At 34.6% G+C, this 19218-nt stretch overlaps 1 protein-coding gene across 3 annotated transcripts in view; it reads left to right on the top strand.

The window, feature by feature from the left end:
- LRCH3 (leucine rich repeats and calponin homology domain containing 3) overlaps positions 1-19218 on the top strand; it is a 131772-nt gene that overhangs the window by 43795 nt on the left and 68759 nt on the right. For all 3 annotated transcript variants that reach the window (XM_044670022.1, XM_044670024.1, XM_044670023.1), the window contains exons 2-6: positions 289-433; positions 7666-7792; positions 11444-11549; positions 12813-12949; positions 15926-16035. In XM_044670022.1, the coding sequence (XP_044525957.1) occupies positions 289-433; positions 7666-7792; positions 11444-11549; positions 12813-12949; positions 15926-16035 (625 nt within the window). The remainder of the gene's footprint in view (positions 1-288; positions 434-7665; positions 7793-11443; positions 11550-12812; positions 12950-15925; positions 16036-19218) is intronic.

The raw sequence follows: 19218 nt of genomic DNA on the forward strand, positions 1-19218 counted from the left end.
ACTTAGTTCTCTACAAATTTGGGAAATTAGATGTTTATCAGAGACATTTGTTATAAAATTTTTTCCCAGTTTGTTGTTTCCCTTCTAATCTTGTTTACATTAGTTTTGTTGGTGCAGAAGCTTTTTAATTAAATGTAATTAAAATTACTCCTTTTATATTCTGTAATACTCTCTGTTTCTTATTTGGTCATAAATTCTTCCCTTCTCCAAAGATCTGCCAGCCCTAGTTTTGTAATTAATATTTCATCATAATGATTTTGAATATTAAGAAATGTATTTTCCTTTCAGATCTATCACGGAATCGCCTATCAGAAATTCCTACAGAAGCATGCCACTTTGTTTCACTTGAAAGTCTCAACTTGTATCAAAATTGTATTCGATATATCCCAGAAGCAATTCTGAATCTACAAGCATTAACATTTCTAAATATCAGGTAAGAATGATAGACTTTTTGTAAATTGCATTATTGTATATTTTTTATCATCTTTTGAATGTTTCTTTACATAGGTATTGCATATTAGATTTATATCACTGTATGCATATCATCTTGTCTTAACCACCAGTATCTATTTCTATAATTTCTATTGCCAAGAGGTTCAAACTACTACTACTACTACTACCACCACCACTGCCACCACCACCACCACTACTACTACTACTACTACTACCACCACAACCTCCACCACCATTCCTTGACCACCATCTCTCCATATACCCTGATGAAAACAACTAGGATCCCAAGCCCAAAAGTCTTGGGAAAAGTAGTGCTTCCCAAATCACCAGACCTGCTTTCAGCCCAGGATTCGCAGCGTTCTTTGAGGGGAGAAATCATTGGAAATTAGAGAGCCTCCCTTTCTCTTAACCAGCTCTAGTAACTGCCAACCAAATGCCATATGCAGGCAGATGAACACAAGAGCTCTGGGCATGGCAGCACCTGCCAGACCTAGTTCACCTCTCCCAGCCATCATTTGGGGAAGTAGTTGCGGCAGGAAAAGGATTGTTTATTCTTGCCAGCTGCCATTCATAGGACACACAGATCAGCCTAGCAAAAGCAGCAAGGTCCTGTGAGGAAAAGGCAGGAGACCAGGTATGTCAGACCAAAACCAGCACTTTGACCACCATCTTCCCTCCAACCCTGATGGAGACAGGCCTTAGAGGCAACTAAATGGCAGAATTCTACACCTAAAATCAGGAAGATCAGATTCATGACCCTGGAGCAATTTGAACTCAGGATAATTAATGAGTCTTCCTGACTCCAGACCCAACACTGTATCCACTAGTCACCTATCTGGAAATGGTGTAGGAATGATGATTAACTGATTCTATTCCATTCTTACAGTTAATAGTTAATATCTAGGCAAGATAGAAATACTATTTTTTAATTTTTCAATTAATTAATTAAGAATATTTTTCCATAGTTACATGATTCATGTTCTTTCCCTCCTCCCTTTCTGAGCCGAAGAGCAATTCCACTGGGTTATACATGAAGATAGAAGTCTTATAAACAAATAAAAATGAACTACTACTCCAATTATAGAATCAGGTCCTGGCATGGTTTTAAAAAGTAAGAGAACCAGTGAATAAAGTTATATGAGTGAATACCATTGAGAAATCTTAACAGAATTTACTAGCTACTGAAGAAAAACTGAAAACCTTCTTAATCACTATATTTAAAACGACTAAAAATATTTCCTTTAAAACTCTTTGTTTGGTCATTGGTAAGTAGAAAACTTTTATGATCCTTGCTAAAGATATTTATAGAGAGTAAATATGGAAAATAATCAAAATGAGTCTGATTTGGCTTTATCAGTGTTATTTATATAGGATATTTTATCTGCTGTTTTTGAGGTGTATAATTTTTTTTTTTTTAAAATTTTAAACCCTTAACTTCTGTGTATTGACTTATAGGTGGAAGAGTGGTAAGGGTAGGCAATGGGGGTCAAGTGACTTGCCCAGGGTCACACAGCTGGGAGGTGTCTGAGGCAGGTGTATAATTTCTTAAGAAAAGTTGCCTCTGAAATGATTTCAAAGAAACAATTGCTAAAGTTTCTGAGATGGAAGGAACAGACTGACATTGATAAATTTTTCATACAGAGGATATCATGAAATGGTGATTTTAAGGAAGCTTCTATCATTCAAACAAATGAGTCATTTGCACTTTTTTGTTTTGTTTTTGCTCAGTGGATTATTTGAAATGTAGAGCAAAATGCTGGAGAGAATGGAATAATTAAGTAGCACAGGCCTTTTCCTGATTAAATTTTATGCAGGATTCCATTTCTAAAGTTGTGGTGCCTTGGAAACCATATGATTTAGGTTTAAGACTCAACTCTGCCACTTACCACTTTTCTAAGGCTTTGAGGATGTCATGTATAATCTTACGGAGCATTGGTTTCCTCATCTATAAAATGAGGGTGTTGGAGTAGATGACTTTTTGCTATGACATCCATTCATTCCTTTCTGGTCCTGCTGATGCTTCTTTACTTCAAATCCTTATAGCTTATCTCCTCATAGCTGGTCTTTTAGTTTGGGGGGAGTGGGACAGGACTAAAGGAGGAGGAAGAGGAAAGAAGAGAGGGGTGGGAGCAAATGTAAAGGGAATGAGGAGAGTCTCTTTACCTCTACTTTGCCTTTTCTAGTCCATCCCACAGATTAATTTTTATAAAACATTGCTTTCTTCTTCCTGCTTCCTTTCTCAGAAACCTTAATGGTTCATTTTTATTTTATAGGATAAAATTCTTCCTCCTTAGCCCAACATTCAATATCATTCAGAACCAAATCCTATCTTCCTTTCCAGTCCTCTCTCCCACAATTTTTCTACATTAATCCCATGCAACACCCAAATTAATGTATTCACTATGTCTAGAACACACTTTATGCTTTCCCATCTCAATGCTTTTGTCCACTTCATTTTTCCTACCCTCTCCCTATCCAGATCTAATCTCTACTTTAAAGCCTCTGTGTACTAATTCTACCATAGAACTCCTATGCACTCATTGTCCATATTGCTTTGTGATTGAGGCTCTTATTTATTTGTTTGTTTGTTTTTAGTGGTTCCCTTTTTCACTAGGACCAGAGGTGCTGTTTATGAGCCTGATTTTGATGGCATAGGAAGAAGCTTTAACCTGCCAAGGGCTCACTATATTATTGTCACATTTGGCATAGTCATTTAACTAGCTTTAGCCTTATTGTAGCTCAAAAATCTAGAAATGAAGAGATCCATCAAACTAAGACCACAAACATTAAGTATCTGATATGTGCCAGGCACTGGCTAAGCACTAGAGATATAAGTTGTAAAGGCAAAAAGCAATTTCTCCTTTCTTGAGTTTGATAATCTAGTGAGGAAATTGTAATGATAATTGTAATGTAAGTATAATTAGCTTAGTTAAGAATGGAGTATAGTTAGATGTAGGATTTATAGAAGTGATTTGAGACTGCTTTAATATGGAACCCTGATGAGGTCAGAGGAAGAGAATTTTGCAATGTGTCTTAAGAGTGTCAATTGAGGAACCATTAACCACTTCTGGGACAGAGACTCAGAGGTTGGTTGTTCCTGGCTTTCCCTCTGATCAGCCTTGGAGAGTTTGTGGAAGATTTACAACATCTTGAATCTGAAGGAGTTGAAAAGGTGTTTTGATCAGAGAGCAGGGGAATTACCAGGCAGCTCTTTGGAACTCCTCTGAAGGAGCCATAGGACAGTTGCTGAGAGAAACAGCTTGTGACTCAGACTGGCAGAAGGAAAAAGAAGTTTGGCAGATCTCTATAACGTTAAGTTCATAACTTTTGGAAATAGGTTTAGTAAATTAGAATTTATAATTTACATAGACAGTATAGACTAAGGAGGATTGCCATTTGGTAATCATGAAGTCTTTCCTTGCAGTAAAGTTGGGTTGGGAATTTATGTAGAATTATTAGTTAATAGGGGATTTCTTATCAATACTTATTTCATTTTACTTTCTCTTTTATACAATTTAATAGTTATAATAGTTTTTATATAACTGGCCTAAGCAGAAGTTTTCCTTCAACTGCTTGAGCAGCCAATTTCCTCAATGGTCAACCTCAAGAGCCTGTAAACTGTAAAAATAATAAGTAAATGAGTTGATTATGGATCTAAACTGATTTCTTACTCTGCTTGCTGTGCTTACAAAGTATCTTCAGTTTATATAAATGAAGTGAAGCTGATAAGTGAACTTCTCTTCAGGGCCAGGCTCAAGGATACTAAGGAGACTCTTGTTATGCAAAAATAAACTATTGAGAAAATAAGGATATAAAAGGATATTAAAGGATTTCTAACGCTAAGGGATTCTAACTCCACCCAAATAAACTCCCTGGTTCTGCAAGGAACCGCTTCTCCTGTTTCCACAGGCTACTAATCCTTCCTGATCTGACTAACCCAAATTTTCCCTATTCTACAATAAACTAACATTATTATCATTATACAAAGTATATAATTCTTAACTTTGTCTCCAAATTAAAAAATAACAAAGGCCAGCTACCTCAGCCTCAGCAAGAACCAAGTTAGGATTCTGAGCCTTAGCAGATTCAGAGTCTAAACCAAAGACCAGGTCTTTCTTTGGTCTTCTCAGAGATAAAACAATTTATGAAATAGCAATAGACAGTCACTAGTGTTTCCCAAGTTGGAAAAGGAAAATAACTTAGCTCCTTCAGGTTTTTCCCTCCTTTCCTTCTACCTCAGACAGTGAAGAGAGAAAAAAGAAAGATGTCACCTGCTACTAGCACTCTGAGAGAGCCACAGCCACTCCCTGAGAGCAACTGCCAACTACCTCAGAACAACAGCCATGCCGGGAGAGAGTAACTGCCACAGAAAAACCATTGCATCTCCCACACACACTGTCAACATTTGAAACTGACACTGTCTCAGATCTGTTTCAAACTCCAATTCTTTGTCAAGCCAGCTTCTCTACTTCTTATCTCTAAACTAATATAACAAGACTTAATTTCTAATATCCTTATACCACACAAGTGACAACTATTGGTATTACCAATAACCAATAAGAGTCAATACCCTTTTCAACAGAGATAACAAGGAAATACCTATGTGCAAATAAGGTCTATACAGAATAAATTGAAAAAAATCTTAGAGGAAAAGCACAGAAATTAAAGAGGCCTAGGAAGAGCTTTTTGTAGAAGATGGGACTGAAGAAAGGTAGGGAAGCTGAGAAGTGGAAAATGTGAAGTAAAGATGAGGAGAAGAGACCAAATTGTGCAGGACAGCCATTGAAAATGCCTAGTCAGGCATGTATATAAGGAGGCCAGAGTCACTGCCTTAGAGCCTTCCTCAGAATCAAAGACTACACATGCTGTCAGCACACACAACTAGATGTTATTCTCTTAAATAATCATTGTATTCTCTTAAATAATTCTGTATTTGATTTATCATATTGTAAGTTTCATATCCTCAATCAATATATCAACTACTTTAAGTTAGGTTGTCATAATTCTTTGCCACATATCACACTTAACAATTTCTTCCATATCTTCCACATCTGAGAGAATGAATGAGATGAATAATTGAATGAATGTTAGAAACTCAAGAATAGTTGATTTGCTTTTAGAGATATAGCTAATGTTCTTGGTGGATGGGTAAAAGAAGAGAGATCAAGAAAATAGCATTCTATCCATAAAAGTATTTTTTTGCAGGCTACATGAAAAACAACCTTAAGGAACCATAGTAATTAAGGGAGAATTTTTAAAAATGAAACTGATTTCTTTTGTGTACTCCTGTGCATGGTACTGTACAAAACACTAGAGATACAAAGACAAAAAAAAAAAAAAAACAGATCCTGCCTTTAGGGGCTTATAGTCTAGTGAGGGGAAGTAATATATAACATGAAAATAGGTAAGTGTAAGATGTTTTGAAGAGGGAGAGTGCACCAACAACCAGGGGAATAAACAACAAGTTTAACTGGAATATTAAATGCCTTATGAGGAGAGAGTATGAATAAGGCTAGAAATGTAGACTGAAGCCAGATTGTGTAGGACTTTTAGCTGATAGTATTTTGAACTGAGAAGTTTATATTTTATTTAGAAAACCATAGAAAGTAATTGAAAATTCTTGAACAAGGGAATGACATCAGATCTTTGCTTTAGGAAGATAATTTTGGCAGCTATTTGAAGACCAATCAGGATGTTATTATAATGATCCAGGCAAGAGCTGAATGAATTCATTCAACAAGTATTTGTTATAATGAGTATAAACTAGGTTGCTTACCATGTGAATAGAGAGAAAGAAGTGCATGAGAGAAATGTGGAATTCAGAATTGACTTGACAGCTGGATATGATAGGGAGGAAGAAGGAGGAGACTCTCAGGTTATGAATCTGAATCTTCACAAGGACATTATTACCCTTAATAGAAATGGAGGAGAATGGGTAGGTTTTTTCTTTCTTTCCTCCCTTCCTCCCTTTCTTCCTTCCTTCCTTCCTATTTGTGATGAGAGGGGTAGAAGTAATAGAGTTTTGTTGAGTCTGAGATGGTTTCTTCCATAACTTCCAACAAGTTATTAAGGAATAAAGTTTAAAAGCAATTGATATGTATATTTGTGAGTTATTTGGATATAGAAAACAGTCAAACCTTTAGGAAGGGATGAGATCACTTGGAGATTATGCACTGAGAGAGAAAACACAGAGGGTCCAAAACAGTATTTAGGAAAACTCACATTTGATGGACATCAGAAATGTCCCCTCTGAAGGTATGGTTAGACAACTTGGAATAAGATCAGGAGAGCATTGTCACTAGAGCCCAAGAAAGAATGTGTAGGTGTAGAAGAATGGTTAATAAGTGTTAAAACTGAAGGGAAGTCAAGAATTATGACTATTGGGAAAAAGCCATAAGAACGAACAATTAAGAGATCACTGGTATCCAAGTAATTAGCAGTTTTCTTCCTAAAAAGATATTGCAAGGGTTTTAGAAGTGAGTGGAAGTTGATAACTTTTTCCAGAATCCTGGCTTTGAAAAGCAGGAGAGATTATAAAACAACAGACTGAAAGGTTTTGTTTCCTTTTTTGTATTTGTATCCCTAGAGCCTCCCATGACACCTTGTCCTATTGAAAAAGCCTAATAAATGCTTAATTCATCTTTTAAAAATTGAATTGACTGGGGGCAGCTGGGTAGCTCAGTGGATTGAGAGCCAGGCCTAGAGATGGGAGGTCATAGGTTCAAATCTGGCCTCAGACACTTCCTAGCTGTATGACCCTGGGCAAGTCATTTAACCCCCATTGCCTACCCTTACCACTCTTCTTCCTTCGAGCCAATACACAGTATTGACTCCAGAATGGGAGGTAAGGGTTTTAAGAAACAAAACCAAAAAAAAAAAATTGAATTGACTAATTTTAAATTTAAAAAATTAAATTCAAATTTAGTTTTAACTTTGACTGATTTAATTCAAAATCTGGCCATGTTGTAGAGATCAGGGTGAAAGCATGAAAGACATTAAAGATGAGAGTATGAAAAGAAATTAGAACTCTTTAAGTTAATTAATTGATAATACATATGTATTCACTGATAAAACAATGACTTTTTAAATATTAGTGTCAGTATGGGAACAATCCATCTTATATTTAGTATATACTGTTGAATTTTGAATGTGAGTGAAGTGTTTTACCCTCAATGGTCTTTTACTGCTTTCTCTTTTTTCTTTCTCATTTAGTCGGAACCAACTTTCAACATTGCCAGTACATATGTGTAATCTCCCACTGAAAGTCTTAATTGCCAGTAATAATAAATTGGTCTCTCTTCCTGAAGAAATTGGACATCTCAGACACTTGACAGAGCTTGTAAGTGAATACCTTATTTTGATTGTGAATTCTCCATATGCTATTCTTTATATGTGAAAATTATCCATTGAAAAATATGTACCTTTGTGTTTTCATTTTCAGAATTGGTGATAGATTTGTACTGATCCATCATCCATTTTCTTCTTTATTCTTTCTTCTTAAGGCCAAAAATAAATGTTTCATGAGACTATAGGCTAGAATGAGGGCCATCGAAAAAGCAAAAAGCTAACTAATTCAATGGTAGGATCATTGAATTATAGAATTAAAGAGTTAAAGATGGAAGGGAATCTTAAAAGTCATCTTTCCCATCCTACTCATTTTACAGAGGAGAGAACTGAGGCTGGGAAAAGTTGTGATTTTCCTAAGGCCATAGCAGATGGTATGTAACAGAGAAGATTTGAAAACAAATCCACTTTTTTATTTCATTAGAAATGTGTTCTAACCTGATGGTTTGGATTTTTACGAGTTATAATCTAATAGGGGCTCTTATTTTCAAATACTGTGTTTGCCACTAATGTGTAAAATTGTTTTCAAATATGATTTATTAATATCTCTTAATTCAGGTGTTCTCATTCTAGCCTATGACACTCATGAAACTTGTGGACTCCTCAGAATAATGTTAAATGCACAAAACAAAATACATGGAAATACAAAGGAAACTAGATATGTTGAAATAGTTTTCAAATCCCAGGTTAAACACCCTGATTTAGATAAGAAATTTTGATTAACTGTTATGACAGAATGGATGATTATCATCAGCCCAAAGTCAAGAGACTTTAGTACATGACCAAACTGTTGCTTATAAACACTGTAACTGTAAGCAAGTAACTTAACCTTTCTAAGGCTCAGTTTTGTCATCTTAAAGCAGGTATAACAATATTTTTATCTATCTCATAGGGCTGTCAAGAAAATCAAATGGAGATCATGTTTGTAAAGCACTTTGGAAACCTTCAAACTCTATAGAAATATCATTTATTAAGTCTTTTACAGTATGATTGGAGGGGGAAAAAACATGTTTCTCACTGAAAAGCATTATTTAAATATGAGTTTCGGTTTGGTTTGGGTTATTTTACTAGCTAGAGCTTCTTCCAGTTTAACTGCAACTGGATTTTCTAAGAATCTTCACTATAAATTTTCTACCATTGCTGTTCTTTTTAAAGTGTCTATACATATCCTTGAACTGACATTCCAGTCGTAAACTGGAATGAAAATCAGGCTATGTGTGCTTAAGAAATGTTGAGTATAATGAACAGTACAATTGTAACATCACAAATTGGCTCACATTTTTTCAATTAGGTTCAAAAAATGTAAATGCACTTGTAAAATTGAAAAGAAATGTAACCCATATTAAATTTAACTCTGTTCTTAGCTTATTTCGTCTAAGTGAATTTGTTTCAAAAGTTAGCAAGTGTCTTTTCAGAATTTGACTTAATAATCATATGCTAGCATTAAAATTGTATATTGTAAGACAGTGCCTTGAACATTTCTGGTATTTTTACTTTATAGCTTCTAAAAATACTTAGAAATATACAAATTTATCAGAAGATTGGGTCATGCCAATTGTACCTGTGTTTTGTTCTACATTTATACTTTGTTTACATGTCAGACAAACTAAAATGTCTTATCCAACTCTTTTAAATTTATGTATATACTTTAATTACCCATTAAGTCACTTTGTAACCTACCATGAAGTTAATGAAAGTACTGAATTATCTTACATCTTCTTCTAAATAACTTCCAGCTTCAGTGGGTGGTGGGACCTTAATATAGTCCCATAATTTTTTATGGAGTACTTAAAGTTGCCTCATGGAATATGAAAGTTTGCTCTTAAAAATATATTTACAGATCTAAGATCACTAAATATTAAAGTGACCAAATTTAAAGATACAATGAATGATGGACATAAAAATACCGTTAGAGTTCATCTGGCCCAAATCTTTGACTTTGTACAGGATTTTGCCAAACTAAATGGTTCCAGGCAAATCTTATTTAAAAGACTTTCAAGGAAAGAGGCTCAAAAACCTCCTCTTAGTAGTCCATCATATTTTTAATAATTTCCTTATTGAAATATTATTCTTTATAACAGAGTGCTTTATGCTGCAGCTAAAGATAATTTCTTGATGTTTTGTCTTATTTGAAATGAAGATATTAAGTCCTAGTTAAATTCAGTAAACATTGAAGTGCCCAATTTTATACAGAACACTGCTAGACACTTGAATTCTGTAAGCATCTCTTTAAAAACTAAATTGATGGTTAGAACATTAAACTAGAAACTGACACACCTGGGTTCCATTTAGACCTTTACTATTATATGGAAATAGGTCTTGATCAATGACACATGTAAAACCCAGTGGAATTTCGTGTTGGCTATGGGAGGAGGGAAGGGAAAGATGGGAAGAAGGGAGGGAAAGAATATGAATCATGTAACCATGGAAAAAAATTTCTTAATTAAAAAAAAGAAAAGAAAAAATAGACCTTTACTATTTCATTGTGTGATCACATTTGACTTCTTTCTTCTTTTTAAAATGGTATTGTATTTATTTTTTTAAACCCTTGCCTTCTATCTTAGAATCAATACTAAGTCATTTCTAGGCAACTGGATTTAAATCACTTGCCAAGTCAAAAGCTTGAAAGTGTTTGTGCCAGATTTGAATAAATGATACATGTTATAATTTCATTCGTATATCAGTTAGCATTTCTTTGTGACAGTTTGATGTTTTATTTACCCAAGTAACTTGCCCATACTATAAATAACTACCTACAATTATAGATCTGAAAGTGGTTCTATCTACTTTCAAAATGATTGTAATATGTATATTAATCAGTCTTGCAATCTATATATATGAAGACATTTTAAGCACTTTGGGGACCATGCCATTTGTCCAAATTATAATAGAAATGAGGAATTTGTACCCCAGATGCTTACACTAGATACAAATTGACTTATGAATTTCTTGTTCAAAACTATGAAATTCAAGCAGATACTTCAGATTTTTTTCTAAACCATTTGTAGAAATTGATTACTAAATGTAATGGTAATGATTGGTATTATCAAAAGTAAATATCGGGAGGCAACAAGGTGGCTCAGTGGGTTGAAAGCCAGACCTAAAGATGAGCGTCCTGGGTTCAGATCTAGCCTCAAACACTTCCTAGTTGTGTGATCCTAGACAAATCATTTTACCCAGTTGTCAAATATACTTGGAACCAATATATGGTATTGATTCTGAGGTTTTTTTTGGGGGAGGAAGTGTAAATATGGAGGGGGATCAACTAGGTGGTCCAGTGGCTAAAGAGGCAGGCCTAGAGACAAGAGGTCCTGGGTTCAGATCTGGCTTCAGACACTTCCTAGCTGTATGCCCCCGGGAAAATCACTTAACCCAGTTACCAAAACCTTATGACTCTTAGAGTACCTTGGAACTGATATCTAGTATCAATCTAAGATGGAAGGTAAGGATTTAAAAAAAAAAATAGGTGAGCCAACTATGGAAATTAAGATAGTCTTGATGATAGAAACATAGAATTTTTAGGGATATCATGGATTTTAGAGGTCATTTATGCCAATTTATTCACTTTTCAGATAGTTTGATGTAAATAAATTGCTAATACTAAGACACTTCTTCACTTTTTATTTTGTTTTTACTTTTGGTATAGGATGTGAGTTGTAATGAAATTCAGACACTACCTCCCCAAGTTGGCAATTTGGAATCTTTGCGAGATCTTAACATCAGGAGAAATCACTTAGTGCGTTTACCCGAAGGTAAACAGAAAAGGTTTTTAATGTTTTGACTTTTTTTAGAAATGTATTTATAGCATGAAACACATTATAAAAAGACATTATATCTGAAAATCCATGTTTTTTCTGCAGCCTATTTTGGTTGGTTTGTTATTTGGTAGTTTCTTTTACTGTATCATCTTTATTTTGATTTGCCAAAGTTCATGTTCCTCCTCTATTAAGCATAAAGGACTACTGAGAAGATCCTAGAGATTAATAAAGCTCACCTTTGGTGGAAGGTATAATTTAATAAGGATATGATATCTGAATATTCTATAAGTTATATAAATTCTTGGGGAAAACTTTAACTATTTTTGCTAAGGAAAGTTTATGACAGACTACCATACTAAAATCCTTTGAGGAGATACATATTTCACTTTACTAGATATTTATTTGAATATATGCTAAAGTAATGTTTTTGCACCTAGGCACTAATAGGTGGAATACAGAGAAGTGTATGACAAAATTTGTATATTTATCCTTGAGTTGCAAAAGCAATTAAGTTCCTCTTTGTCAGGATAAATAAAAAGAAATTGCAGTTTCCAGAATAAATTCTTTATTATGAAAAATACAGAGACTAATTGGGTATTAACTAAAGTTTGTAAACAAATTTTAAAATGTAAATAGAATGAACATTGAAAGAGACCCATGAAAGAAGCCAAAGATTGTTGAGGTTTAGCTCTAATCCTTAGAGACTGATATCATAACTGCAACCAGACCTTTGTACTATATAAAACTTGGTTCTTTTATCATAAAATTATGAATATAATCTTACACATTAAGAAATTTCATAAGTTCAGATATTGATGGAAATTTTGATTACTTAACTTAAACTTCTAAAAACCTCCCAACACATCCAGAACATAATGACCTAACTTGACTACCCAAAATTTATACATCTTTTCTGCTTTCCCTCTCCCTGCCCACCAAATTCTCTCTTTATCCTACTTCCTTCAGGACTTTGGACTAACTCATTCATTACCTTAGGAGCAAGAGATATTGAGAGCTCTCATTAATGCCGACCTTGTGGTTCCCTTGCTCCTAGCTAAATAGGAACTGTAATCCCTTACTCTCCATCTTTGGCTGTAGTGCTAAGTCTTCAAAAAGTAGTAATTTATTATATCAAGTAATTTTCATCCTACATGATGATTGACTTAAAGGCTTTTTTAAGCATCAGCCTAATTGCAGTAAAAAATATTTGTAGTATTTCAATTGACTAAATGTTTCCATTTTCCTCCATACATGCAGAGCTTGCCGACTTGCCTTTAATACGGTTAGACTTCTCCTGTAATAAAATTACTTCAATACCTGTTTGTTATCGAAACCTCAGGCACTTACAGATGATCACCCTAGATAACAACCCCCTACAGTCTCCTCCTGCACAGGTAAGCCACTGGAAACTGAGTAGAAGGTAGAATTTGAAATGTAGGTTATTTCCATTTAAGTTTCTTTTTTAAATGAAGTCAGCCCGCAGTGTCCAGTTATCTTGAGAGGTATGATGGTTTAGCCAAGAGGGAGGAAGAGAGAGTCGGAGACACAGTGGATTTCCGGAAGCTGTTCTCTCAGACTTCTGCGAATCTTAATTTTTATACCTTTCTCTCACAGTCACATAAATGCTGGGAAAATTTACATTTCAAACCCAAAACATAGAAGAACTCAAGGTTATACTGGTTAAGCTGGCACACCTGGTAAATTTCTACAAAATTCTACATATAGATTATACTGAGACTAGACATGCCTCAAGGCTACCAAAACTCTACTTTATCTAAGTTTTATTTTTATAAAAAGAACCTTCAGGGGGCAGCTGGGTAGCTCAGTGGAGTGAGAGTCAGGCTTAGAGGTCCTAGGTTCAAACCCGGCCTCAGCCACTTCCCAGCTGTGTGACCCTGGGCAAGTCACTTGACCCCCATTGCCCACCCTTACCACTCTTCCACCTATGAGACAATACACCGAGATTATAAGGGTAAAAAAAAAAAAAAGAACCTTCAACATATTTCAAAAGTGGATTAGAGTATGAGAACCCCCAAATTCAGGGGGACAAGTCTAATGGGAAAGTAGTAAAGTGTGAGAATGTTTTGGTTTCATAGGGTTAAATTCAGCATGAGAAAATAAAGTGAGAGTGTATTATGTTTTGATTTTACCATGTGGTGTCCTTCCTAGTCTCAAGGCAGAGATAGAGAAAAGATTAAAGCAGCTTCAAGGGTATGAACTATTAACTCATTAAATGCTGGTTTATCATCGAGTATTTAGGAGAATTCTATAATGGGAATTCTATAAATGGATCTCTATAAAGAAATTTTATATCTATACTATAAAACTTGAGGCTATACTAAAAATATAGATTGTGATTTCAATAATAAAAAATATTAATCAGAAGAGAGTCACACAGAGGGATCTGATTAGGTATCCATCCATCCTGTGGCCTGATTTTCAGACAATAGGGATCATTGTAAGGCTTTGCCATTTACATTGATTCGATGGACCCTGATGAAAACCCTTATTTCTCTGAAGGACTCCCAGCACTTAAGAAAAGTTATATTATTATTTTGAAGGCAACTTCCTTTTTTTCTTTTTTTCTTTCTTTCTTTCCTTCTTTTCTGCAATTGGAATTCCTTCCTTGGAAATAAAATGAAAGCATTTATAGTAAAGCAAGGGAAGATTTTGTTCTTCAGTTTTGTGTATTAAAATATCCATTTATCCAATTATTTTTGTATCTGTTTTTTGAAGTCATCAGCTTATCATTTAATAGAACAAAGCATTGGCCATTTGCTCAACAGTAGTGACAATCAAATTTGTTCAATAATTTACAAATAAAATGCAATTCTGAAGTAATTGCATTTGTTATAGAGTTCCATCAGCTCTCATAGTATTTGCCATAATATAGTTTATAGAATTCCAAAATAGAAGTCATATCTTCTATTTACTATCTGCCTTTACATAATTCTAGTTATCTGTGAATTGGTTTGGCAACTATAAATATCTTTGAATTATATAGATGGGTATAATGCACCCAAAGAATTTAAATTTTCACTTCTAGAAGCGTGTTGGTCTTGCTATTAGTGTAGTGTACACTATTCTGGGTCCTCTAATTTTTTTTTATTCTTATTAAGATTGAAGATGGTAAGAAACTCTCTTAATATAAGAGAAATTGAATTTCACATTGTGGCTAAGAGTGAGAAGGGGAAAAGGCAGAAAGAATTTATTAAGTGCTTACTATGTACCTATCAGACACTGAATGAACTAGGTGCTTTACAAATATCTCATTGGCTCCTCAAAACAACCCTGAGAATGTATTATTATTTTCTCCGTTTTAAAGTTGTAGAATGTGGGGCAGACAGATATTAAGTGATTCAACTTGTCACATAGCTAATATCTGAAACTAGATTTGAACTCAGACCTTCTTGACTCCAGACCCATCCACCTGTGCCTCTGGAATCACAAAAACTGCAAGCATAACCTGTGAAGAAATGTTTATTGCACTGATAATAGAAAAGTCAGTACAAGAATAAAAACTTTATTTTTTAAATGTTTATTTATTTATTTAGAGTGTTTTCCCATGTTTCCATGATTCATGATGTTTTCCACCCCTCTTCCCTCCCCCCTCCTGGAGCTGACAAGTAATTCCACTGGGTTATACGTGTATCATTGTTCAAAATCTATTTCCATATTATTCATGTTTTTCTCTGAGTTTGGATAACGTTCTTTCTTGTAAGTTCCTCTGGATTGTCCTGGATCATTGCATTGCTGCTATTAGAAAAGTCTATTACATTTGATTGTGCCATAATGTATCAGTCTCTGTGTTCTCCTGGTTCTGCTCATTTTGTTCTGCATCAATTCCTGAAGGTCTTTTCAGTTCATATAGAAATCCTCCAGTTCATTATTTCTTACAGCACAATAGTAAAGAATAGAAACTTTAAAAATCATTTTCTTTATAAAAATATCTGGTCCATATAAGTCTATAGAACACCATAGACTTTCCAAGGCAAAAATATAACTGCCTTAAATAAGCAGATTCTATTTAATTAGCTGAATATCAGTTAATACCATTAACCATAGACAGGTAATTTAATCACTGTCCCATTTTCTATACTTACAAAACAAAAGTGGTAGAATTGCTTAATTGTTGAAACACAGCATATTACAGCAACATGTAATGTGAGAGCAGAATAGATAAAGAGATACCAAATTTCTATTAAAAATTATATCAATCAAATATTGTCTCATTTTTAATACATTCATTTTTTATATTTTTTCTAATTGAAGTATATGGAAATGCCATTTTTCTCACTACTAATTTTAAATAAGTCATCTCTATAATAAAGTAGTACCTTTGAATAAGCACATTTCCTCTTTTTCTCTAGATATGTATAAAAGGCAAAATCCACATATTTAAATACCTGAACATACAAGCATGCAAGATTGCTCCAGACCTGCCAGAATATGATAGGAGGCCCATGGGGTTTGGCTCCTGGTAAGTATGTTTGTGTATTCTTTTATTTGTTGTGTGCTACCACTTCTGACTATAGAATAATAAAAATTAGATCAAACTATATGGCTTGAAACACTATTTTTGAATTGTCCAAGTTGAATAAAAATCTAGTAGCAAGAAAATTAAAACCAAAACAGACTGAATAGTTGCCTAACAGCAAGGGATAACCTGGCCCAACTCTCTCCTTATCAGAAAGCATTTGAATTCAGTTGAATGTGGACTTTTCTTGGAACTAAACAAAGATAACTATAAAGTAGTACAAAGAGAACTCATCATTTATCCGAAGGTCACAGATCCAAAAGCTTCAGATATCTGGAATAATGTAGTAAAACAATAAGGAAGCCAAAAAAGCTTTTGAGAAGACACTCACTCATGTATTAAATTTGCAAGGGAGACCCCCTTCATTCTTTATTCAGAGCATCTTGCTCTTATATTGTGTTTACAGTCCTAGTTAGTTAAGTATACCAGTAGCAGCAAATTTTTTAAAAGAGATTATTAGAGGTAGATATGCTAGAAAAAAACAAGTGGCAGCTTATCTAATATCAGGAAGAAGACTGTTAACTTATGAATATCAAGTAGAAAGTCTTATCCTTTTTTCTTTTTTTCATTTTGATTCTCTACTAGCTCTTTTCTTTAATATATACGTGCTCAGACCTAGACCATGGCCTCTTGTAAAAAAGAAAAAAATACTTTTCTTCTTTGACTCTGCTCCTCCTCTGTCTCTTTCCTCCTTTTTTTTTTTTTTTTTTTTTTAAAAAACCCTTACCTTCTGTCTTGGAGTCAATACCGTGTATTGGTTCCAAGGCAGAAAAGTGGTAAGGGTAGTCAATGGGGGTCAAGTGACTTGCCCAGGGTCACACAGCCTCCTTTTTTTTTTTTTAAAGATGAGAATTTATTTGTGAATTTCTTTAAAGTTACAAAACATACTAGACACATATTGAACCAGGAAATCTTCTTTTCTTAGCACCACTCAAGAAATGGCAGTAAAAGCAAGGGTCTTGCTTATTATATGTTACTGGCAGTATCTATGTACTTGAAACTATTTAGACATTTCTGAGTTATTGTGTGGACCTTTTGGTCAGAAAGTACTTAGACATCAGAAAAGGGAAAGTTCCAACTATGAAATCTATGGCATTTAGAAGGAAGATACTAAAAACAGTGTTTATTAATGATCCCAGGGCAAATATCCTAAGAACAGGACTTTGTATATCAGGCCAATTCTTCCCAGTTTTCTTTAGAAAAGAAATTGGTACACCCAGTCCTACACTGAGGTACTGTACTGTGGACTAGTTCCAACTGGACCTTTGTTTCCCACTATCCAATCCCAGCTCACCCAGATCCAGGGCCTGGTGAGAAGAGAACATGTGCACTCCAGTAGCATTCTGTCTGGAGAGTCCCTGGGCAGGGTACAGAGAAAGGAGGAGGTTCAGATACTCCCAATACCAATAGTGAGGCCTCAGGTACAAATTAATATCTCATTTTCAATACCTAGCCAGACCTGCAGAGGAATAACCAGGGTGAGGAATCCCAAATCAAAAGGAAGCCACAATTCTGCCTCTCTAAGCTGAGAGAGCTTTCCACTTGTTTGATAAGGGGAGTAGTACAACAACAGGTAGCTCTCGCTCAGAATCAAAGTCAGATCAGGAATTTGCAGAGCTCTGGTCTAGGGGGATGGCAATTAAACTTTGCTCTGGATCAGACCACTTTGGGACCACTGTAAGCTTTGCAAATTTCCAGATTGTCCTTAAGATTTTGAAATAGCACTACACTCAGTACTCCAAGAAAAAAGCAATTTAAAAAAATTGGAAAATGAGGGCTTGTCCCTTGATTGTGGACTGACCGAACAAATTGTGATGTTGAAGGAATACTATTTTGCTATAAGGAATGATGAACTGCTTGATTTCTATAAAAACTGGAAAGACCTTCATGAAGTGATGCAGAGTGAAATGAACAGAAGCACGAGAACATTATACACAGTAACTGAAACACTGTGGGACAATAAAATGTAATACACTTTGCTACTAATAACAATGCAATAATCCAGGACAGTTCCAAGAGACTTATAAGAAAGAATGCTATACACATCTAGAGAAAGAACTGTTGGAGTAGAAACACAGAAAAAAAACATGATTTATCACTTGTATATATGGGGTTTAGGTTTTAAAAGATTACTTATATACAGAAATGAATAATATGGAAATAGGTTGTGAGTGATAATACATGTATAACCCAGTGGAACTACCTATCAACTCTGGGTGGGAGAGAACATGAATCATGTAATCATGAAAAAATATTTTTAAAATAAATTAAAAAAAATTTAATTAAAAAGAAAAGAAAACAGCAACAGGACCAGCCTAGAACTTCACTCCAGAAGTGCTGCAGAGCATGGCTCTAACATCAAGGCCAAAGTCAAAAAAAGGGGGAGAAGAACCGGCAAACAAAAAAGAACAACCTCTTCTCTCCCAACAATGAGTTGTTACAATGACAGGAACAATAAAGACACAAATGCAGAAGAGAATGACTCTAAAACATCTACAGTCATTTCCTCAGAAGAGAAACACACAGCTCAAGCAAAAATTGAATTACAATTCCTGGAAGAGACAAAGCAAGAATTTTTAAAAAGGTTTAAAATGTTTTCATAAATGGAATGAGAACACTTGGGAAATAATTGGAAAATAAATGAGAGCTATGAAAGAACAAATTGGAAAGAGAATTAGCAGTTTGGCACAGAAGGTACAAAACATTGCCCAAGCTACAAACTCCCTGAAAGTTAAAATTGACCAAATAGCAGCCAATAATTTCAATGATCAATAAGAAATATTAAAACAAAGTCCAAAAACTGGAAAAAAATAGAAGAAAAGGTAAGGTATCTCATAGCAAAACAGCTGACATGGAAAGCAGATCAAGGTGAAAAAGAATCTTTGACTTTCTGAACTCAACCCCCTCCTCCACGAAAAAGAGCCTTGGCATCCTTTTTTTTTCCCCCAAGAAATCTTAAAAGAAAATTGCCCAGATGTCTTTGAACCACAGAGTGAAGTGGCTATAGAAAGAATCAACCAATCACTTCCTAAAAGAAACTCCAGAATGTAAATTCTCAGATCATAACCAGTAACCCAAGTTACCAGGTCAAGGAAAAAAAATACCACAAGTAGGCACCAGGACAAA

The sequence above is a fragment of the Gracilinanus agilis genome, chromosome 3 (genome assembly GCF_016433145.1).
Source record: "Gracilinanus agilis isolate LMUSP501 chromosome 3, AgileGrace, whole genome shotgun sequence".
In the NCBI taxonomy this organism is placed as follows: domain Eukaryota; kingdom Metazoa; phylum Chordata; class Mammalia; order Didelphimorphia; family Didelphidae; genus Gracilinanus; species Gracilinanus agilis.